We start from the raw sequence: 24380 nt of genomic DNA on the forward strand, positions 1-24380 counted from the left end.
TAGGCAATGAGACCGTCGGCAGCAATACCATGGGCAGCGAGACCCTAGGCAGCGAGACCGTGTGCAGCAAGACCATAGGCATGGAGAACCTGGGCAGCGAGTCATTAGGACTCGAGACCCGAGGCAATGAGACCCTGGGCCGCGAGACCCTGCGCAGCGAGACACTGGGAATCGAGACCCGAGTCAGCGTGACTCTGGGCAGCGAGACTCTTGGCAGCGAGACCCTGGGCTGCGAGACCCTAGGCAGTGAGACCCAGGGCTGCAAGATCCTAAGACCCGAAACACTAGCCAGTGAGACGATCGGAAGTGAGACACACAGCAGCGAGACTATTGGCAGCGAGACGTGCGGCAGCGAGACCCGAGGCAGGGAGATTTTGGGCAGTGAGACATTTGGCAGCGAGACGCAGGGCAGCGAGACGTTGGGCAGTGAGACCCTAAGCAGCGAGACAATGTGCAGCGAGAACCTCGACAGCGAGACGCTATGCAGCGTGACACTGGGCAGTGAGACGCTAGGCATCGAGGCCCTAGGCAGCGAGACACTGGGCAGCGGGACCCTAGGCAGTGAGACCCTGGGCTGCAAGATCCTAAGACCCGAAACACTAGCCACTGAGACGATCGGAAGTGAGACACACAGCAGCGAGACTATTGGCAGCGAGACGTGCGTCAGCGAGTCCCGAGGCAGTGAGATTTTGGGCAGTGAGACATTTGGCAGCGAGACGCAGGGCAGCGAGACGTTGGGCAGTGAGACCCTAAGCAGCGAGACAATGTGCAGCGAGATCCTCGACAGCGAGTCCCTATGCAGCGTGACACTGGGCAGTGAGACGCTAGGCATCGAGGCCCTAGGCAGCGAGATACTGGGCAGCGGGACCCTCGGCTGCGAGACCCAAAGACCCAAAAACCCAGGGAGCGATACCCTAGGCACCGAGACCCTAGACATCGAGGCATTCGGCAGCGAGTTGCTCGGACCTGAGACCCTAGGAAGCGAGACCCTGGTCAGTGAGACCCTGGGCAGCGAAACCATGTGAAATGAGAACTTTGGAAGCGATGCACTGGGCAGCGAGACCATGGGCAGCGAGACCATGTGCAGCGAGACCCTCAGACCTGAGACCCTAGAAGCCAAGAGCCTCTGCAGCGAGATCCTGGGAGGCGAGACCTTCGACTGCGAGATCCTGTGAGTGAGACTCTAGGCAGCGAGACATTGGGCAGCATGACGCTGGGCAGCGAGATCCTCGGCAGCAAGATTCTCGGCAGCGACACTTTAGGCAGCTAGACCCTGGGCAACGAGACCCGAGGCTGCGAGACTCTAGGCAGTGAGACATTGGACAGTGAGACCCTTGGCAGCGAGACGCGGGCTGCATGACCCTCGGACCTGTAATGCTTGGCAGCCAGATTCTCGGCAGTTAGACACGAGGCAGCGAGACCCTCGGCAGCGAGACACTCGGACGCAAGTCCATCGGGAGTGAGAACCTGGGAAGCGAGGCACCACAATTGAGACTCTCGGCAGCGAGACACTAGACAGGGACAACCTGGGCAGTGAGACCTCGGCAGCGAGAGCCTGATAATCTGATCTCTAGGACCCCAGACCCTAGGCAACGAGAAACTAGGCAGCAAGACCCTGGGCAGCGAGTCATTAGGACTCGAGACCCTGGGCAATGAGACCCTAGGCAGCGAGACCCTGCGCAGCGAGACACTGGGAATCGGGACCCTCTGCAGCGTGACTCTGGGCAGCGAGACTCTAGGCAGCGAGAACCTGGGCTGCGTGACCCTAGGAAATGAGACCCTGGACTGCAAGACCCTAAGACCCGAGACGCTAGCGAGCGAGACGATCGGCAGTGAGACCCACGGCAGCGAAACAATAGACAGCCAGACCCGAGGCAGCAGAGACCCTAGGCAGTGAGACTCTGGGCAGAGGGACATTTGGCAGCGAGACACTGGACAGCGAGACGTTGGGCAGTGAGACCCTTGGCAGAGAGACAATGTTCAGCCAGACCCTAGACATCAACACGCTCGGCAGCGAGACAATGTGCAGCGAGACCCTAGAAAGCGAGACACTAGGCCGCGAGACACTCGGAAGCGAGACCCGAGACAGCGATACATTGGGCAGCGAGACACTCGGCTGCGAGACCCAAAGACCAAGAACCCAGGGAGCGAGACCCTAGGCAGCGAGACCCAGGGCAGCGAGAATCTAGGCAGCGAGACACCAGGACCTGAGACCCCAGTCAGCGAGACCCTATGCATCGAGACAATAGGCAGCGAGATGCTCCGACTTGAGGCCCTAGCAAGCGAGATCCTGGTCAGTGAGAACCTGGGCAGCGAGACCATGTGAAATGAGAACTTTGCAAGCGACGCACTAGGCAGCGAGAGCATGGGCAGCGTGACCCTTTGCAGCGAGACCCTCAGACCTGAGAACCTAGAAGCCAAGAGCCTCTGCAGCGAGACACTGAGAGACGAAACATTCGACAGCGAGACCCTGGGAGCGAGACACTAGGCAGCGAGACATTGGGCACCATGACCCTCGGCAGCAAGATCCTAGGCAGTGAGACCCTAGTCAGTGAGACATTGGGCAGTGAAAACCTTGGCAGCGAAACGCGGGCAGCATGACCCCAGAACCCGTAACGCTAGGCAGCCATATTCTTGCCAGTTTGACCCTAGGCAGCGAGACCGGAGGCAGCGAGACATTGTGCCGCAAGACCATAGGGAGTGAGAACCTGGGAAGCGAGACACCAGGCAGCTAAACTCTAGGCAGCGAGACACAGGGCAGGGATACCCTGGGCAGTGAGACATCGGCAGCGAGAGCCTGATAAGCTAGACCCGAGGACCCGAGACCCAAGGCAATGAGACCCTAGGCATCAAGACCCTGGGCAGGGAGACCCTGGGCAGCGAGTCATTAGGACTCGAGACCCTAGGCAATGAGACCTTATGCTGCGAGACCCTGCGCAGCGAGACACTGGGAGTCGAGACGCTAGGCAGCGTGACTCTGGGCAGCGAGACTCTAGGCAGCGATAACCTGTGCTGCGAGACCCTATGCAGTGAGAGCCTGGGCTGCAGGTTCCTAAGACCCGAGACACTAACCAGCGAGACCATCGGCAGCGAGACCCACGGCAGCAAGACTATAGGCAGCGAAACCCTAGGCAGCGAGACCGTAGTCAGTGAGGCCCTAGGCTTCAAGACACTCGGCAGCGAGACCCTCGGCAGCGAGACCCTGGGCAGCGAGTTCCTAGAACCCAAGACACGAGGCAGCGAGACCCTCGGAAGTGAGACACTAGGACGCGAGATGATAGTGAGTGAGACCCTAGGCAGCGAGACCCTGGGCAGCGTAGACCGTGGGCAGCGAGACCCTAGGACACGAGACACAAGCATCGAGAACCTACGCAATAGGATGCACGGAACTGAGACCCTAGGAAGCGAGATACTGAGCAGCGAGACTCTAATCATCAATTCCCGAGGCAGCGATACTCTCGGCAGCGAGACCCTGGGCAGAGAGCCACTAGCCAACGAGAGCCTGGGCAGCGAGACCCTAAGCATCAAGAGCCTAGGCAGCGGATCCCTCGGCAGTGAGACCCTGGGCAGCGAGCACCAAGGCAGGGAATCCCTACGCATTGAGACCCGAGGATCCGAGGCCTTAGGCAGCTAGACCTTGGGCAACAGGACCCGAGTCTGTGAGACCCAAGGCAGCGAGAAGCTGGGCAGCGAGACGCCAGGCATCCAGACCCTGGGCAACGAGACCCGATGCAGCGATAAGAGACCCTCGGTAGCGGGACCCTAGGCAGCAAAACCCTGAGCAGCGAGAAATTGGGCAGCGAGACCCTGGGTAATGAGACCCTAGGACCCGAGACCCTCGGCAGCAAGACACTGGTCAGCGTGACCCCAGGCAGCGAGATCATAGGCAGCGAGACCCTCGGCATTGAGACGCAGGGCAGAGAGACCCTGGAAAGAGAGTCCCTAGTACCAGAGACCCGAGGCTGTGAGAGCCTCGGCAGTGAGTTCCTAGGCAGCGACACCCTCGGCACCTAAACTTTAGGACCAGAAACCCGAGGCAGTGACACCCTAGGCCGTGGGACCCTGGTCAGCGAGATCACAGAAACATAGAAACACAGAAAATAGTTGCAAGATTAGGCCATTCGGCCCTTCGAGCCTGCACCGCATTCAAAAAGATCATGGCTGATAATTCCCTCAGTAATCCTTTACTGCTTTCTCTCCATACCTCTTGATCCCCTTAGCCGTAAGGGCCATATCAAACTCCCTCTTGAACATATCCAATGAACTGGCATCAACAACGCTCTGCAGCAGGGAATTCCATAGGTTAACAACTCTCTGAGTGAAGAAGTTTCTCCTCATCTCAGTCCGAAATGGCTTACCCCTTATCCGAAGACTTTGTCCCCTGGTTCTGGACTTCCCCAACATAGGGAACATTCTTCTCGCATCTAACCTGTCCAGTCCCGTCAGAATCTTATACGTTTCTATGAGATACCCTCTCATCCTTCTAAACTCCAGTGAATAAAGGGCCAGTTGATCCAGTCTCTCCTCATATAATAGACCAGCCATCCCTGCAAGCAGTCTGGTGAAGATTTGCTGCACTCCCTCAATAGCAAGAACGTCCTTCCTCAGATTAGGAGACCAAAACGGAACACAATATTCCAGGTAGGCCTCACTAAGGCCCTGTACAACTGCAGTAAGACCTCCGTGCTCCTGCACTCAAATCCCCTAGCTTTGAAGGCCGACATACTATTTGCCTTCTTCACCACCTTCTGTACTTGCATGCCCACTTTTAGTGACTGATGAACCATGACACCCAGGTCTCGTTGCACCTCCCCTTTTGCTAACCTGCCGCCATTCAGATAATATTCTGCCTTCGTGTTATTGCCACCAAAATGAATAACCTCACATTTATCCACATCACAACTGCATCTGCAATGCATTTGCCCACTCACCTAACCTGTCCAATTCAACCTCCAGCCTCTTTGCGTCCTCCTCGCAGCTCACACCGCCACCTAGTTCAGTGTCATCTGCCAACTTGGAGATTTTACACTCAATTCATTCATCTAAATCGTAAATCTATATTATAAAGAGCTGAGGTCCCAGCACTGAGTCTTACGGCACTCCACTAGTCACTGCCTGCCTTTCTGAAAATAATCCGTTTATCCTGACTCTCTGCTTCCTGTCTGCCAACCAGTTCTGTATCCACTTCAGGACATTACCCCAATAACATGTGCTTTGAATTTGCACACCAACCTCTTTTGCGGGACCTTGTTAAAAGCCTTTTGAAAGTCCAAATAAACCACATCCACTGGTTCTTCCTTGTCCAATCTGTTAGTTACATCCTCAAAAAATTCCAGAAGATTCGTCAAGCATGATTTCCGTTTCATAATACCATGCTGACTTGGTTCAATCCTGTCACCGCTGTCCAAATGCGCTGCTATTTCATTCTTAATGATTGATTCTAACATTTTCCCCACTACTGATGTCAGGATAACCGGTCTATAATTACCCATTTTCTCTCTCCCTCCTTTTTTTAAATGTTGTTTACATTAGCAACCCTCCAGTCCATAGGAACTGATCCAGATTCAACAGACTGTTGGAAAATGATCATGAATGCATCCACTATTTCTAGGGCCACTTCCTTATGTACTCTGGGATGCAAACTATCAGGTCCCAGGGATTTTTCGGCCTTCAATCACAGCAATTTCCCAAGCACAATTTCCCGGTTGATAAGAATATACTTCAGTGCTTCCTCCCACGAGACCTACTGTCCCCTAATGCATTCTGTAGGTTATGTGTGTCGTCCTTCGTGAATGCAGAACCAAATTATTATTCAATTGGTTTGCGATTTCTTTGTTCCCCATTATAAATTCACCAGAGTCCGACAGCAAGGGGCCTATGTTTGCCCTCACTAATCCTTTTCTCTTCACATATTTATAGAAGCTTTTGCAGTCAGTTTTTATGTTCCCTGCAAGCTTCCTTTCGTACTCTATTTTTCCGTTCTTAATTAAACCCTTAGTCTTCTTCTGTTGAATTTTAAATTTCTCCCAGTCCTCAGGTTTGTTGCTTATTCTAGTCAATTTATATGCCTCCTCCTTGGTTTCACTATCCTTGATTTCCCTTGGTAGCCATGGTTGATCCACCGTCCCTATGTTATTTTTACTCCAGACAGGGATCTACAATTGTTGAAGTTCATCCATGTGATCGTCAAACGTTTATCATTGTTTATCCACCGTCAAACCTTTAAGTGTCCTTTGCCAGTCTATCCAAGCCAATTCATGCCTCATACCGTCAAAGTTACCTCTCCTTAATTTCAGGATCCTAGTTTCCGAATTAACTGTGTCACTCTTCATCTTAATAAGAATTCTACCATATTATGGTCACACTTGCTCAAGGGGCCCCACAGAACAAGATTGCTCATTACTCCCTTCTCAATACACATCACCCAGTCTAGGATGCCCAGGTCACCGGTTAGTTCCTCGACACATTGGTCCAGAAAACCATCCCAATTACACTCCAGGAAATCCTCCTCCACCGCATTGTTACCAGTTTGGTTAGTCCAATCAATGTGCAGATTAATGTCGCCCATGATAACTGCTGTACCTTTAGTGCACACATCCCTTATTTCTAGGTTGATGCTGTCACCAACCTCACTACTACTGTTTGGTGGTCTGTACATAGAAACATAGAAACATATAAAATAGGTGCAGGAGTTGGCCATTCGGCCCTTCGAGCCTGCACCACTATTCAAAATGATCATGGCTGATCATTCACCTCAGTACCCCTTTCCCACTTTCTCCCCACACCCCTTGATCCCTTTAGCCGTAAGGGTCACATCTAACTCCCTCTTGAACATTTCCAATGAACTGGCATCAACGACGCTTTGCGGCACGCATTCCCACAAGGTAACAACTCTCTGAGTGAAGAGGATTTTCCTCATCTCAGTCCTAAATGGCCTACCCCTGAACCTAAGACTGTGTCCCCTGGTTCTGGACTTCCCCAACATCGGGAACATTCTTCCCACATCTAACCTGTCCCATCCCGTCAGAATCTGATAAATTTCCACGAGTACCCCTCTCATCCTTCTAAACTTCAGTGGATTAAGGCCCAGTTGATCCAGTCTCTCCTCAAATGTCAGTCCAGCCATCCCTGGAATCAGTAAGGTGAACCTTCACTGCACTCTCTCAATAGCAAGAACGTCCTTCCTCAGATTAGGAGACCAAACTGAACACATTATTCCAGGTGAGGCCTCATCAACGCCCTATACAATTGCAGTAAGACCTCCCTGCTCCTATACTCAAATCTGCTAGCTATGAAGGCCACTATGCCATTTGCCTTCGTCACCGCCTGCTGTACCTGCATGCCAACTTTCAATGACTGTTGAACCATGACACCCAGATCACGTTGCACCACCCCTTTTCCTAATCTGTCGCCATTCAGATAATATTCTGCCTTCGTGTTTTTCCACCAATGTGAACAACCTCACATTTATCCACATTATCGTGCATCTGCCATGTATTTGGCATTCTCCTAATCCGTCCAAACCACCCTGCAGACTCTCACATCCTCCTCACAGCTCACACCGCCACCCAGTTTAGTGTCATCTGTAAACTAGGAGATATTACCCTCAACTCCTTCATCCAAATCATTAATGTTTATTGTGAAGAGTTGGGGACCCAGCACTGAGCCCTGCGGTACTCCATTAATGACTGCCTCCAATTCTGAAAACGACTCGTTTATCCCGACTCTCTGCTTCCTGCCTGCCAACCAATTCTCCATCCACGCCAGTACATTTCCCCCAATACCATGTGGCTTGATGTTGTACAGCAATCTCTTATGTGGTACCTTGTCAAAGGCCTTTTGAAAGTCCAAATACACCACATCCACTGGTTTTCCCTTGTCGACTCTCCCAGTTCCATCCTCAAAAAATCTAGAAGATTGTTCAAGCATGATTTCCCTTTCATAAATCCATGCTGACTTGGACCGATACTATCACTGCTTAACAAATGCGTTGCTATTTCATCCCTCATAATAGATTCCAACATTTTCCCACTACTGATGATAGGGTAACCGGTCTTTCACTACCCGTTTTCTCTTTCCCTCCTTTTTTAAATTGTGGTGTTACATTAGCTACCCTCCATTTCATTGGAACTGATCCATGGTCGATCGACTGTTGGAAAATGATTATCAATGCATCCACTATTTCTCGGGCCAGCTCCTTAAATAATCAGTATGCAGACAATCAGGTCCTGGGGATTTATCGGCCTTCAATCCCATCAATTTCCTACCAGTAGAATTTCCCACCAAATAAGGATATCCTTCAGTTCCTCCTTCTCACGAGACCCTTTGTCCCCTAGTACATCCGGAATGTGATTTGTGTCTTCCTTTGTGAAGACAGATTCAAAATATTTGTTCAATTGGTCTGCCATTTCTTTGTTCCCCATTATTAATTCACTTGAGTCCGACTGCAAGGGAACTACGTTTGTTTTCACCAATCTTTTTTTCTTCACATATCTATAGATGCTTTTGCAGTCAGTTTTTTATGTTCGCGGCAAGCTCCTTCTCGTACTCTATTTTCCCCCTCCTAATTAAACCTTTTGTCCTCCTCTGCTGAATTCTAAATTTCTCCCAGACCTCTGGTTTGCGACTTTTTCTGGCCAATTTGTATGCCTCTTCCTTGGATTATCATTAATTTCCCTTGCTAGACACGGTTGAGCGACCTTCCCTGTATTATTTTTACTCTAGACAGGGTGGACAACTATTGAATTCATCCATGTTATCTGTAAATTTTTGCCATTGCCTATACACCGTCACCCCATTAAGTATGATTTGCCAGTCTATTCTCGCCAATTCACGCCTCATGCCTTCGAAGTTAGCTTTCCTTAAGTTTAGGACCCTAGTTTCTGAATTAACTGTGTCACTCTCAATCTCATTAAAGAATTCTATCATATTATGCTCACTATTCACTAAGGGGCCTCGCACAACAAGATTGCTAATTGTCCCTTTTCATTACACATCACCCAGCCTGGGATGGCCAGCTCTCTAGTCGGTTCCTCCACATATTGGTCAAGAAAACCATCCTTAATACACTCCATGAAATCCTCCTCTACCGCATTGCTACCAGTTTGGTTAACCCAATCTATATGTAAATTAAAATCGCCCATGTTAACTGCTGCACCTTTTTCACACAACTCCCTTATTTCTTGATTTATGCTTTCCCCAACCTCACTACTACTGTTTTGTGCCCTGTTCACAACTCCCACTAGCGGCTTCAGCCCTTTGGTATTCCATACAACAACCATATCGATTCCACATTATCCAAGCCAATGTCCTTCCTTACTATTGCATTAATGTCTTCTTTGACTAGCAACGCCACCCCACCTCCTTTTCCTCTCTGTCTATCCGTCCTAAATGCTGAATACCACTGGATGTTGAGTTCTCAGCCTTGGTCACCCTGGAGCCACGTCTCTGTGATGCCAATTACATCGTATCCATTAACTGATATCTGCAGTTAAATCGTCCACCTTATTCCGAATATTCCTCGCATTGAGGCACAGGGCCTTCAGGCTTGCCTTTTTAACACACCTTGCCCCTTTAGAATTTGGCTGCAATGTGGCCCTTTTTGTTTTTTGCCTTGGGAATGCCTGCTCCCCACTTTTACTATTCTCCTTTCTATCTTTTGCCAATTTCTTCCTTTCATTTCACTCCATCTCCCTGGATAGGTTCCCATCCCCCTGCCACATTAGTTTAACTCCTCCCCAACAGCACAAACAAAGACACCCCTTGGGACAGAGGTTCTATTCCTGCCCAGGTTCAGACCGTCCGGTTTGTACTGGTCCAACCTCCCCCAGACCCGGTTCCAATGTCCCTGGAATTTGAATCCCTCTTTTCCGCACTACTGCTCAAGCCACGTGTTCATCTGAGGTATCCTGCGATTGCTATTCTGACTACCACGGGCACTGAAAACAATCCTGACATTACTAATTTTGATGTGCTGCTTTTTAATTTAAATCCAAGCTCCCTAATTTCGTCTCATAGTACCTCATCCGTTTTTTACCTATATCTTTGGTACCTATACGCACCACGATAACTGGCTGTTCACCCTCCCTTTTCAGAATGTTGTGCGCTTGCTCAGAATCATCCTTCACCCTTGCACCGGGGAGGGAGCAGAGCATCCGGGAATCTCAATTGCGGCCGCAGAAACGCCTATCTATTCCCCTTACAATTGACTCCATTATTACTACCGCTCTCCCCTCTCGTTTTCCTGCCCTCCTGTGCAGCAGTGCCTGCCACGCTGCCATGAACTTGGCTGCTGCTGACCTCGCCTGATGATTCATCCCCCTCAACAGTGCTCAAAGCGGTGTATCTGTTTTGTAGGGGGATGACCACAGGGGACACCTGCATTACCTTCCTTGCACTACTCTTCCTGTTGGTCTTCCATTCCCTAACTGGCTGTGGACGCTTCAGCTGCGGTAAGAACAACTCACTAAATGCGCTATTCACATCATTCTCAGCATCGTGCATGCTCCAGAGTGAATTCACCCACAGCTCCAGTGATACAATGCAGCGTCAGGAGCTGCAGCTGGATAAACTTCCTGCACACGTTGTCGTCAGGGACACTGGAAGCGTCCCTGACTTCCCACAAAGTACAGCAGGAGCATAACACGTGTCCGAGCAGTCCTGCCATGACTTAGCCCCTAGATAAACTTAAAGTGGCAACATCAATGCTCAAGGTTACTTACTGATAGAGAAAAGAAAAAGTAAAACTAATTACCAATCACCAGCCAATCACTTACCCGCTTGGCTGTGACGTCACCTTTCTATTTCTTTCTACTTCTTTTCTGTCACCCCCCTGCAGCCTTTGTGACCGCTGAAGCTCTGACCTCAGAAATCCCGCCTCTCCTGGACTCTCCGACGCCTCACCGATTCTGGGCCCTTCGTAGGCCGCTGCCGCTCCGACCCTAGAACTATCGCCTCTCCTGGACACTCCGACGCCTCACCGACACCCTGGGCAGCGAGTTATTAGGACTCGAAATCCTAGGCAATGAGAAACTAGGCACCGAGATCCAAGGCAGCGAGACCTTTGTCAGCGAGATCCCGGCAGCGTGTCCCTGGGCAGTAAGAACCTAGGCAGTGAGACCCGAGGCAGCGAGACCCTGGCAGTGAGACCCTAGGCAGTGAGACCCTGGGCAGTGAGACGCTACGCAACGAAACCCTCGGCAGCGAGACCATGGGCAGCGAGACCCGAAGCAACGAGACACTCGGCAACCAGTCACTCGGCAGCGAGACCCATGCAGAGAGACACTAGGCAGCAATACCCTGGGCCGCGAGACTCTGGGTTGTGAGAGCATGAGCAGTAACACCCTCGGCAGCGAGACCCTGAGTAGCGAGCTCCTCAGCAGAAAGACACTGGGCAGCGAAACCATTGGCAGCAAGATCGAGGCAGCAAGAAACGGGGAAGCGAGATCGTTGGACCAGATACCCTGGGCAGTGAGTTCCTGGGCAGCCAGAACCTGGTCAGCGAGATCCTATGCACCGAGACCGTGGGCAGCGAATCCCTAGGCAGAGAGAACCTGTGCAATGAGACCCTGGGCAACGAGAGCATTGGCAACTCGACCCTTAGCAGTGAGACGCTAGAGAGCGAGACCCAAGGCAGCGAAAATCGAGGCAACGAGACCCTGGGAGCGAGACCCTAGGCACGGAGACCCTGGGCAGCTTGACCCTGGGCAGCTAGACCCAGGGCAACTGCACCAGAGGCAGCGAGACCCAGGGCAGCGTAACGCTCGGCACCGAGACCCTGGGCAGCGAGCTCCTAGGCACTGAGACCCTGGGCAGCGAGACACTGCGCAACGAGACCTAGGCAGTGAGACCGTAGGCAGCGAGACACTAGACAGCGAGACCCGAGGCAGTTAGACACTGGGCAATGAGATCCTTGGCAGCGAGACCCTGGGCAGCGAGAGCCGAGGCAAATAGATCTGAGGCAGCGAGACACTGGACAGCGAGACCCTAGGCAGCGAGCCCGTTGGCAGCGAGACCCGAGGCAAAGAGAGCCAGGGCAGCGAGACCAGAGGCAACGAGAGCCTGGGCAACGAGTCCCTAGGCAGGGCCACCCGAGGATCCTAGACCCGAGTCAGTGAGATCCTGGGCAGCTAGATCTCCGGCAGCGAGACCCTGTGCAGCAAGAAAATGGACAGGGAGACGCGAGGCAGCGAGAGGAATGGGATCGTGTCCCTGGGCTGCGAAAAACTGGGCAACAAGAACCTGGGCAGCGATGCCCTAGCACACGAGACGCTGGGCAGAAAGATACTTGGCAGCGAGACCCTCGGCTGCGAGACCCTGGGCAGTAAGACCCGACGCAGCGAGAGCCTAGGCAGCGAGACCTTGGGCAGCGAAATTCTGGGCAGTGAGACCCGAGGGAGCAAGAGCCTTGACAGTGAAAAGCTGGGTAGCAAGATCCTGGGCAGCGAGAATCTCTGTCGCGAGACCCTGGGATGCGAGACCCTGGGCAGCGAGAGCCTGGGCAGCGAGACCCTAGGCAGCGAGACACTAGGTAGCGAGATACTGGACAGAGAGTCGCTGGGAAGCCAGTCCCTAGGTACTGAGACACTAGGCAACGATGCCCCAGGCAGCGAGAGCTGAGGCAGGGAGATCCTAGGCAGCGTGATATTGGGCAATGAAAACTTGGACAGTGGGGCACTGGGCAGATAGACCCTAGACAGCAAAAGCCTCGGCAGTGAGACTCTAGGCAGCGAGATGCTGGGCAGCGAGAACTTGGGCAGTGACAACCTGGACAGCAATACCATCAGAACCGAGGCTGTTGGCATGGAGAGGCTTGGCAGCGAGTCCTTGGGCAGTGAAAGTCTGCGCAACGAAGCCCTGGGAAGCGATTACCTCTGACCGACATCCTAGGCAGCCAGGCCCCAGGCAACGAGAGCCTAGGCAGGGAGATCTTCGGCAGCGAGACCTTGGGCAGCGAGATGTTGCGCATCGACACCCTGGGCAGCGAGGGCCTTGGAACCGAGACGCTAGGCAGTGAGAACCTGGACAGGGAGAAGCTAGGCAGCGAGAGGCTTTGCAGCGTCCAACGAGGCAGCGAGGACCTAGAACCCGAGACCCTGCGCAGCGAGACACAAGGCAGTGAGACACTAGTCCACGATAACCTGGGCAGCGAGACCTTGGGCAGTGAGACCCTGGTAACTGAGACCCTGGAGAGCTAGACCTTGCGCAACGGGACCCGAGGGAGCGATGCCCCAGGGAACTGAGACCCTGGGCATCGAGACCCTGGGCAGCGAGACCCTGGGCAACGAGACCCTAGGCAGCAAGCCGCTGGGCAGCGAGACGTGAGGCAAAGGGAGCCTGGGCAGCGAGACACTAGGTGGGGCCACCGTAGGAACCGAGACACTTGTCAATGAGACACCGGGCAACTAGACCTAAGGCAGCGAGACACTAGGCAGCGAGAACTTGGACAGGGAGACAGTAGGCAGCGAGAGGATTGGCTGCGAGTCCCTGGGCAGTCAAATGCTGGGCAGCGAGACTCTGGGCAGCGAGACACTGGGCAGCGAGACACTAGACCGTAAGACATTGGGCAGCAAGACACTAGGCCGCGAGACACTGGGTAGCGAGACACTGGGCAGCGAAACCCTTGGCAGAAAGATCCTGGGCATCGAGATCCTGTGCAGAGAGTCGCTGGGAAGCAAGTCCCTCGGAACCGAGACACTCGGCAGCGAGGGCCTACTCTGGGAGATCCTAGCAGCGAGAACTTGGGCAGCGAGACCCTGGGCAGCGAGACCCTTGGCAAGAAAACCCTGGGCAGTGAGACTCGAGGCAGCGAGATATTGCGCAGCGAGAACTTGGCCAGCGAGACCATCCGAATCGAGATTCTCGGCAGCGAGAAGCTTGGCAGCGAGCCCCTGGGCAGTAAAGGGCTGGACAACGATGCCTTGGGAAATGAGTCACCAGGATCCGACATTTTGGGCAGCGATGCCCCAGGCGGCGAGAGTCTAGGTAGGGAGTTCCGAGGCAGCAAAACCCTAGACAGCGAGACCTTGGGCAGTGAGACCCTCGGCAGCAAAACCCGAGGTTACGAGACCTTGGGCAGCGAGATGTTGGGCAGCGAGAACTTGGTCAGCGAGACGCTAGGCAGCGAAACCCTGGGCAGCGAGACCCTCGGCAGCAAAACGCTAGGCAGCGAGACACTAAGCAGCGAGATCAGGGACAGCGCGACCCAGGGCAGTGAGACCCTGGGCAACGAACACCTGGGCAGCGAGACACAAGACAGCGAGAACGTGGACAGGGAGACCCTAGGCAATGAGATCCTGGGCAGCGATCCCCTGGGCAGCGAGGGCCTCGGCAGCGAGAGTCTAGGGAGCAAGACACTAGGCAGCGAGACGCCGCACAGAGAGTCGCTGGGAAGCAAGTCCCTAGGATCCGCGACCCCAGGCAACGAGGTCCCAGGCAGCGAGAGCCTAGGCAGGGAGATCATAGGCAGCGAGAACTTGGGAAGAGAGAACTTGGGTAGCGAGACCCTTGGCAGAGAGATCTTAGACAGCAAATCCCTAGCCAGTGAGACTCGAGGCAGCGAGATGCTGGGCAGCGAGAACTTAGGCAGTGAGACTCTGGACAGCGAGAGGCTGGGCAACGAGGCCCTGGGAAGCGAGTCCCCAGGACCCGACATCCTAGGCAGCGAGGCCCCAGGCAGCGACAGCCGAGGCACGGAGATCCTAGGCAGCGAGACCTTGGGCAGCGAGATGGTGGGCAGCGAGAACTTGGGCAGAGAATCCCTAGGCAGCAAAGCCCTCGGCAGAGAGACGATAAGCAGTGAGATCCTGGGCAGCGAGACCCAGGGCAGCGAAAGCCTGGGCAACGAAACCCTGGGCAGCGCGAGACAAGACAGCGACAAACTGGACAGGGAGACCCTAGGCAGCGAAACCCTGGGCAGCGAGCCCCGGGGCAGCGAGACGCTAGGACCTGAGACCCTAGGCAATGAGACGTTAGGACACAAGGTCCTCGGCAGCAAAATCCTAGGTAGCAAGACATGGGCAGCGAGAACCTGGGCAGCGGGACCCTAGGCTGTGAGACCCTGGGCATATAGACCACGGCAGCGAGACACTGGGCAGTGAGACACTGGGCAGCGAGACTCTAAGCAGCAAGACCCTGAGCAGACAGACCCTCGGCAGAGTGTCCCTGGGAAGCGAGACCCTGGGCAGCGAGACGCACGGATCTGAGACCCTTGGAAGCGAAGTCCTAGGCAGCGAAACCCTCGGATCCAAAATCCTAGGCCCTGAGACTCAACGCAGCGAGACCCCAGGCAGCGAGCCCCTAGGCAGCGAGACCTGAGGCAAAGAGAGCCTGGGCAGCAAGATCCTAGGTACGGCCATCTGGGACCCGAGACCCGAGTCAATCCGACCCTGGGCAGCTAGAACCTGGACATGGAGACCCTAGGTCCCGAGACCGTGGGCAGCGAGATCCTAGGCAGGGAGACACTATGCCACGAGACCCTAGACCGCGGGATCTGGGAAGCGTGACCCTGGGCAGCGAGACCCTTGGCAGCGAGACCCTTCGTTGCGAGATCCTGGGCAGATAGTCGCTGGGAAGCCAGTCCCTAGGGCCGAGACCTTAGGCGACGAGGCCCCAGGCAACTAGAGCCTATGCAGGAAGATCCTAGACAGCGAGATCTTGGGCAGCGATATCCTGGGCAGCGAGACCATTAGCAGCAAAAGCCTGGGCAGTGAGACTCTAGGCAGCGAGGTATTGGGCAGCGAGAGCTTGGGCAGCGAGACCCGCCGAAACGAGATTCTCGGCAGCGAGAGGCTTGGCAGCGAGTTCCTGGGCATGGAAAGGCTGGGCAACGAGGCCCTGGGAAGCGAGTCATTAAGACCCGACATCTTCGGCAGCGAGGGCCCAGGCAACGAGAGCCTAGGCAGGTAGATACTCGGCAGAAAAACCCTGGGCAGCGAGACCTGGGCAGTGAGATCCTAGGCAGCAAAACCCTATGTTGCGAGACCTTGGGCAGCGAGATGTTGGCCAGCGAGAACTTGGTCAGCGAGGCACTAGGCAGCGCGACCCTGGACAGCGATACCCAAGGCAGCGAGACACTAAGCAGTGAGATCCGGGGCAGCGAGACCCAGGGCAGCGAGACGTTGGGCAACGAAACGCTGGTCAGCGAGACACAAGACTGCAAGAACCTGGACAGGGGGACCCTACGCAACCAGAAACCGGACAGCGAGCCCCTGGGCAGCGATACGCTAGAACCTGAGACCCTAGGCAATGAGATGCCAGGACACGAGGCCTTAGGCAGAAAAACCCTTGGCAGCAATACCCTGGACAGAGAGACTCTGGGCGGCGTGTCCCTGTGCAGCGAGACCCCGGGCAGCGAGACCACGGGCAGGGAGACCCGAGTCAATGCGACATAGGCAGTGAGACCCTAGTAGGGAGATGCTAGGCAACGAGATCTCGAGCAGCGAGGCCGTGTGCAGCGAGAACCAGGGTAGCGAGTCGTTCGGACCTGAGACCTTTGGAAGTGAGATCCTAGGCAGTGAAACCCAAGGATCCAAGACACTAGGCTGTGAGACGCAAGGCAACGAGATGCTATGAACAGAGACCCTGGGCATCGAGACCCTGGGCAGCAAGGCGCTAGGCAGTGACGCCCTCTGAACCGAGAGCCTGTGCAGCTAGAACCTGGACATGGAGATCCGAGGCAGCGAGAGGATTGGCAGAGAGTCCCTGGGCAGTCAAAGGCTGTGCAACGAGATCCTGGACATCGAAGCCCGAGGAACCGAGACCCTGGACAGCGAGACCCTAGGCAGCAAGACACTAGGCCGCAAGTCTCTGGGCAGCGAGACTTTGGGCAGCGGGACCCTAGGCTGTGAGACCCTGGGCATATAGACCACGGCAGCGAGACACTGGGCAGTGAGACACTGGGCAGCGAGACTCTAAGCAGCAAGACCCTGAGCAGAGAGACCCTCGGCAGAGTGTCCCTGGGAAGCGAGACCCTGGGCAGCGAGACGCACGGACCTGAGACCCTTGGAAGCGAAGTCCTAGGCAGCGAAATCCTCGGATCCAAAATCCTAGGCCCTGAGACTCAACGCAGCGAGACCCTAGGCAGCGAGCCCCTAGGCAGCGAGACCTGAGGCAAAGAGAGCCTGGGCAGCGAGATCCTATGTACGGCAATCTGGGACCCGAGACCCGAGTCAATGCGACCCTGGGCAGCTACAACCTGGACATGGAGACCCTAGGTCCCGAGACCGTGGGCACCGAGATCCTAGGCAGGGAGACACTATGCCACGAGACCCTAGACCGCGGGATCTGGGAAGCGTGACCCTGGGCAGCGAGACCCTTGGCAGCGAGACCCTTGGCTGCGAGATCCTGGGCAAAAAAGCGCTGGGAAGCCAGTCCCTAGGGCCGAGACCTTAGGCTACGAGGCCCCAGGCAACTAGTGCCTATGCAGGAAGCTCCTAGACAGCGAGATCTTGGGCAGCGATATCCTGGGCAGCGAGACCATTAGCAGCAAAAGCCTGGGCAGTGAGACTCTAGGCAGCGAGGTATTGGGCAGCGAGAACTTAGGTAGCGAGACCCGCCGAAACGAGATACTCGGCAGCGAGAGGCTTGGCAGCGAGTTCCTGGCCATTGAAAGGCTGGGCAACGAGGCCCTGGGAAGCGAGTCATTAAGACCCGACATCTTCGGCAGCAAGGCCCCAGGCAACGAGAGCCTAGGCAGGTAGATCCTCGGCAGAAAAACCCTGGGCAGCGAGACCTGGGCAGTGAGATCCTAGGCAGCAAAACCCTATGTTGCGAGACCTTGGGCAGCGAGATGTTGGCCAGCGAGAACTTGGTCAGCGAGGCACTAGGCAGCGAGACCCTGGACAGCGATACCCAAGGCAGCGAGACACTAAGCAGTGAGATCCGGGGCAGCGAGACCCAGGGCAGCGAAACGTTGGGCAACGAAACGCTGGTCAGCGAGACACAAGACTGCAAGAACCTGGACAGGGGGACCCTACGCAACCAGAAACCGGACAGCGAGCCCCTGGGCAGCGATGCGTTAGAACCTGAGACCCTAGGCAATGAGATGCCATGACACGAGGCCTTAGGCAGCAAAACCCTTGGCAGCAATACCCTGGACAGACAGACTCTGGGCGGCGTGTCCCTGTGCAGCGAGACCCCGGGCAGCGAGACCACGGGCAGGGAGACCCGAGTCAATGCGACATAGGCAGTGAGACCCTAGTAGGGAGATCCTAGGCAACGAGATCTCGAGCAGCGAGACCGTGTGCAGCGAGAACCAGGGTAGCGAGTCGTTCGGACCTGAGACCTTTGGAAGTGAGATCCTAGGCAGTGAAACCCAAGGATCCAAGACACTAGGCTTTGAGACGCAAGGCAACGAGATGCTATGAACAGAGACCCTGGGCATCGAGACCCTGGGCAGCAAGGCGCTAGGCAGTGACGCCCTCTGAACCGAGAGCCTGTGCAGCTAGAACCTGGACATGGAGATCCGAGGCAGCGAGAGGATTGGCAGAGATTCCTGGGCAGTCAAAGGCTGTGCAACGAGATCCTGGACATCGAAGCCCGAGGAACCGAGACCCTGGACAGCGAGACCCTAGGCAGCAAGACACTAGGCCGCAAGACTCTGGGCAGCGAGACGCTGGGCAGCGAGACCCTGGGCAGTGAGACACTAGGCCGCAAGATCCTGGGCAGCGAGATACTGGGCTGCGAGACCCTGGGCAGCGAGACACAGGGCAGAGAATCACTGGGAAGCAACTCCCTAGTACCGAGACCCGAGGCAGCTAGGACCCAGGCAGCGAGAGCCTAGGCAGGGAGATCCTAGGCAGCAAGAACTTGTGCAGAGAGACCCTGGGCAGCGAGACACTGGGTAGCGAGACCCTAGGCAGCAACACCCTGGGCAGTGAGACTCTAGGCAGCGAGATATTGGGCAGTGAGAACTTGGGCAGCGAGACCCTCCAAACTGAGACGCTCGGCAGCGAGAGGCTTGGCAGCGAGTCCCTGGGCAGTGAAATGCTGGGCAGCAAAATCCGAGGTAGCGAGACTTTGGGCAGCGAGATGTTGGGCAGCGAGAACTTGGTCAGCGAGACCCGAGGCAGCGAGAGCCTGGGCAGCAAATCCCTAGGTAGCGAGACACTAAGCAGCGAGATCCAGGGCAACGAGATCCAGGGCAGCGAGACCCTGGGCAATGAACCCCTGTGCAACGAGACAAAAGACAGCGAGAACCTGGACAGGGATACCCTACGCAGCGAAACCCTGGGCAGCGAGACGCTAGGAACTGAGACCCTAGGCAATGAGACGCTAGGACACGAGAACCTCGGCAGCAAAACCCCAGGCAGCAAGACACTGGGCAGCGAGACCCTGGGCAGCGAGACCGTAGGCAGTGAGACCCTGGGCAGCAAGACCTCAGCAGCGAGACACTGGGCAGTGAGACCCTGGGCAGCGAGACATTAAGCAGCAAGATGCTGGGCAGAGAGACCATGGGCAGCGTATCCCTAGGAAGCGACACTTTGGCAGCGGTACACTCGGTAGGGAGATCCGAGGCAGTGAGAGCCTGGGCAGCGAGACATCGGGCAGCGTGACCACGGGCAAGAAGACCGTACACAATGAGAACCTAGGCAGCGTGACGATAGGTAGGGAGATCCGAGGCAGCGAGAGCCTGAGCAGCGAGACCCAAGGCAGCGAGACCACGGGCAGCGAGACCCCATGAAGCGAGACCCTAGGCTGTGAGACATTAGGCAGCGAGATCTCGGGCAGCGAGACCCTGCGCAGCGAGAAACTGGACAGGGAGACCATTGGCAGCAAGAGGCTTGGCAGCGAGTACCTGGGCAATGAGGCCCTCGCAACTGAGACCCTGCGCAGTGAGTACCTGGACAGGTAATCTCTAGGCAGCGAGAGGCTTGGCAGCGAGTCCTTTGGCTGCGAGGCCTTTGGAACCGAGACCCTGGCCAGCGAGAACCTGGACAGGGAGACCCTGGGCAGAGAGTCGCTAGGAAGCAAGTCCATAGGACCCGAGACCCTAGGCAGTGGGGCCCCAGGCAGCGAGAACCTAGGCAGGGAGATGCTAGTCACCGAGAACTTGGGCAGCGAGACTCTAGGCAGCAAAAAAGTGGGCAATGTGACTCTCGGCAGCGAGATGTTGGGCAGCGAGAACTTGGGCAGCGAGACGCTCCGAACCGTGACTCTCGGCAGCGAGAGGTTTGGCAGCGAGTCCCTGGGCAGTGAACGACTGGACAACGAGGCCCTGGGAAGTGAGTCACCAGGACCCGACATCTTAGGCAGCGAGAGCCCAGGCAGCGAGAGCCTAGGCAGGGATATCCTAGGCAGAAAAAACATCGACAGCAAGACCTTGGGCAGTGAGTCACCAGGCAGCAAAACCTAGGTTCCGAGACCTTGGCCAGCGAGATGTTGTGCAACGAGAACTTGAACAGCGAGACCCTCGGCAGCGAGACACTGGGCAGCGAGACCCTAGGCAGCAAAACCCTTAGCAGCGAGACACTAAACAGCGCGATCGGGGGCAGCGTGACCCTTTGCAGCAAGACCCTGGGTAGTGAGACCCTGGGCAGCGAGACCATAGGGAGCGATACCGTGGGCAACGAGCCCCTGGGCAGCGAGCCACTGGGCAGCAAACGCAAGCACCTGAGACCCTCGGCAATGAGACACTCGGACATGAGACATTCGGCAGTGAGATCCTAGGCAGCAAGACACTGGGCAGCGAGACCCTAGCCAACGAGACCCTGTGCAGCGAGACGCTAAGCAGCGAGACCCTGGGCAGCGAGACCCTGGGCAGCGAGACCCTCGGGACCGAGAACCTGGGCAGCGAGAACCAAGGCAGCGAGACCCTTGGCAGCGAGTATCTGGACAGGGAGACCCTAGTCAGCGAGAGGCTTGGCACCGAGACCCTGGGAAGTGAGAGGCTGGGCAACGTGGTCCTGTGCAGCGAGACACATGGACCCGAGACACTGGTCAGCAAGACCCTAGGCAACGAGACCGTGGGAAGCGAGATCCTGGGCAGCGAGGCACAAGGCAGCGAGTACGAGGACCTGAGACCCGAGGCAGCAAGACACTTGGCCACGAGACGCTGGGCAGCGAGCCCCTGGGCAGCGAGACCCTATGGAGTGATATGCTGGGCAGCAAGACCCTGGGCAGCGAGACCCAAGAGAGCGATACCCTGGGCAGCTAGCCCCTGGGCAGCGATACACACGACAGCGAGAACCTGACGGTCCGCGTTACGGAATTGGAGCTGAGGGTGGATTTACTCTGGAGCATCCATGATGCTGAGAATGACGTGAGTATCACGTGTTGTGAGTTGGTCTTACCGCAGGGAAAGGGTCCACAGCCAGATAGGGAATGGAAGACCAGCAGGAAGAGTAGAGCAAGGAAGGTAGTGCAGGGGTCCCCTGCGGTCATCCCCCTGCAAAACAGATACACCGCTTTGGGTACTGTTGAGGGGAATGACTCATCAGGGGAGGGCAGCAGCAGCCAAGTTCATGGCACCGTGGCTGGCTCTGCTGCACAGGAGGGCAAGAAAAAGAGTGGGAGAGCGATAGTGATAGGGGATTCAATTGTGAGGGGAATAGATAGGCGTTTCTGCGGCCGCAACCGAGACTCCAGGATGGTATGTTGCCTCCCTGGTGCAAGGGTCAAGGATGTCTCGGAGCGGGTGCAGGACATTCTGAAATGGGAGGGAGAACAGCCAGTTGTCGTGGTGCACATTGGTACTAACGACATAGGCAAAAAAAGGGATGAGGTCCTACGAAACGAATTTAAGGAGCTAGGAGCTAAATTAAAAAGTAGGACCTCAAAAGTAGTAATCTCGGGATTGCTACCAGTGCCACGTGATAGTCAGAGTAGGAATCGCAGGATAGCGCAGATGAATACGTGGCTTGAGCAGTGGTGCAGCAGGGAGGGATTCAAATTCCTGGGGCATTGGGACCGGTTCTGGGGGAGGTGGGACCAGTACAAACCGGACGGTCTGCACCTGGGCAGGACTGGAACCAATGTCCTAGGGGGAGTGTTTGCTAGTGCTGTTGGGGAGGATTTAAACTAATATGGCAGGGGGATGGGAACCAATGCAGGGAGACAGAGGGAAACAAAAAGGAGCCAAAAGCAAAAGACAGAAAGGAGATGAGGAAAAGTGGAGGGCAGAGAAACCCAAGGCAAAGAACAAAAAGGGCCACTGTACAGCAAAATTCTAAAAGGACAAAGGGTGTTAATAAAACAAGCCTGAAGGCTTTGTGTCTTAATGCAAGGAGTATCCGCAATAAGGTGGATGAATTAATTGTGCAAATAGATGTTAACAAATATGATGTGATTGGGATTACGGAGACGTGGCTCCAGGATGATCAGGGCTGGGAACTCAACATTCAGGGGTATTCAACATTCAGGAAGGATAGAATAAAAGGAAAAGGAGGTGGGGTAGCGTTGCTGGTTAAAGAGGAGATTAATGCAATAGTTAGGAAAGACATTAGCTTGGATGATGTGGAATTTATATGGGTAGAGCTGCAGAACACCAAAGGGCAAAAAACGTTAGTAGGAGTTGTGTACAGACCTCCAAGCAGTAATAGGGATGTTGGGGAGGGCATCAAACAGGAAATTAGGGGTGCATGCAATAAAGGTGCAGCAGTTATAATGGGTGACTTTAATATGCACATAGATTGGGCTAGCCAAACTGGAAGCAATACGGTGGAGGAGGATTTCCTGGAGTGCATAAGGGATGGTTTTCTAGACCAATATGTTGAGGAACCAACTAGGGGGGAGGCCATCTTAGACTGGGTGTTGTGTAATGAGAGAGGATTAATTAGCAATCTCATTGTGCGAGGCCCCTTGGGGAAGAGTGACCATAATATGGTGGAATTCTGCATTAGGATGGAGAATGAAACAGTAATTTCAGAGACCATGGTCCAGAACTTAAAGAAGGGTAACTTTGAAGGTATGAGGCGTGAATTGGCTAGGATAGATTGGCGAATGATACTTAGGGGGTTGACTGTGGATGGGCAATCGCAGACATTTAGAGACCGCATGGATGAAGTACAACAATTGTACATTCCTGTCTGGCGTAAAAATAAAAAGGGGAAGGTGGCTCAACCGTGGCTATCTAGGGAAATCAGGGATAGTATTAAAGCCAAGGAAGTGGCATACAAATTGGCCAGAAATAGCAGCGAACCTGGGGACTGGGAGAAATTTAGAACTCAGCAGAGGAGGACAAAGGGTTTGATTAGGACAGGGAAAATGGAGTACGAGAAGAAGCTTGCAGGGAACATTAAGGCGGATTGCAAAAGTTTCTATAGGTATGTAAAGAGAAAAAGGTTGGTGAAGACAAAAGTAGGTCCCCTGCAGTCAGAATCAGGGGAAGTCATAACGGGGAGCAAAGAAATGGCGGATCAATTGAACAAGTACTTTGGTTCGGTATTCACTAAGGAGGATACAAACAACCTTCCGGATATAAAAGGGGTCAGAGGGTCTAGTAAGGAAGAGGAACTGAGGGAAATCTTTATTAGTCGGGAAATTGTGTTGGGGAAATTGATGGGATTGAAGGCCGATAAATCCCCAGGGCCTGATGGACTGCATCCTAGAGTACTTAAGGAGGTGGCCTTGGAAATAGCGGATGCATTGACAGTCATTTTCCAACATTCCATTGACTCTGGATCAGTTCCTATGGAGTGGAGGGTAGCCAATGTAACCCCACTTTTTAAAAAAGGAGGGAGAGAGAAAACAGGGAATTATAGACCGGTCAGCCTGACCTCAGTAGTGGGTAAAGTGATGGAATCAATTATTAAGGATGTCATAGCAGTGCATCTGGAAAATGGTGACATGATAGGTCCAAGTCAGCATGGATTTGTGAAAGGGAAATCATGCTTGACAAATCTTCTGGAATTTTTTGAGGATGTTTCCAGTAAAGTGGACAAGGGAGAACCAGTTGATGTGGTATATTTGGACTTTCAGAAGGCTTTCGACAAGGTCCCACACAAGAGATTAATGTGCAAAGTTAAAGCACATGGGATTGGGGGTAGTGTGCTGACGTGGATTGAGAACTGGTTGTCAGACAGGAAGCAAAGAGTAGGAGTAAACGGGTACTTTTCAGAATGGCAGGCAGTGACTAGTGGAGTGCCGCAAGGTTCTGTGCTGGGGCCCCAGCTGTTTACATTGTACATTAATGATTTAGACGAGGGGATTAAATGCAGTATCTCCAAATTTGCGGATGATACTAAGTTGGGTGGCAGTGTGAGCTGCGAGGAGGATGCTATTAGGCGGCAGAGTGACTTGGATAGGTTAGGTGAGTGGGCAAATGCATGGCAGATGAAGTATAATGTGGATAAATGTGAGGTTATCCACTTTGGTGGTAAAAACAGAGAGACAGACTATTATCTGAATGGTGACAGATTAGGAAAAGGGAAGGTGCAACGAGA

General features: G+C 54.5%; 1 protein-coding gene across 1 annotated transcript; it reads left to right on the forward strand.

Annotated features, from left to right (window-relative positions):
- Positions 1–29: 29 nt before the first annotated feature.
- On the forward strand, positions 30–15906 carry LOC139269200 (mucin-22-like). The gene is made up of 9 exons (XM_070888292.1): positions 30–1018; positions 1481–1533; positions 1575–1893; positions 2941–3626; positions 10838–10922; positions 12159–12574; positions 12889–13172; positions 13659–14968; positions 15633–15906. The coding sequence occupies exons 1-9, from the start codon at positions 30–32 to the stop codon at positions 15904–15906; spliced, it is 4416 nt and encodes a 1471-aa protein (XP_070744393.1).
- Positions 15907–24380: the final 8474 nt, after the last annotated feature.

This window comes from Pristiophorus japonicus, chromosome 8 (genome assembly GCF_044704955.1).
Source record: "Pristiophorus japonicus isolate sPriJap1 chromosome 8, sPriJap1.hap1, whole genome shotgun sequence".
Lineage (NCBI taxonomy): Eukaryota > Metazoa > Chordata > Chondrichthyes > Pristiophoridae > Pristiophorus > Pristiophorus japonicus.

Excerpts from the sequence above, each read along its gene's own strand:
- LOC139269200 (XM_070888292.1), top strand. The coding sequence starts at position 30 with ATGGGCAGCGAGACCCTAGGCAGCGAGACCGTGTGCAGCAAGACCATA. Across the intron at positions 1,019-1,480 it reads GAGACCCTGGGCAGCGAAAC|CACCACAATTGAGACTCTCG; the intron begins CATGTGAAATGA and ends TGGGAAGCGAGG. Across the intron at positions 13,173-13,658 it reads CCTTGGGCAGTGAGACCCTG|AGAGTCGCTGGGAAGCAAGT; the intron begins GTAACTGAGACC and ends GATCCTGTGCAG.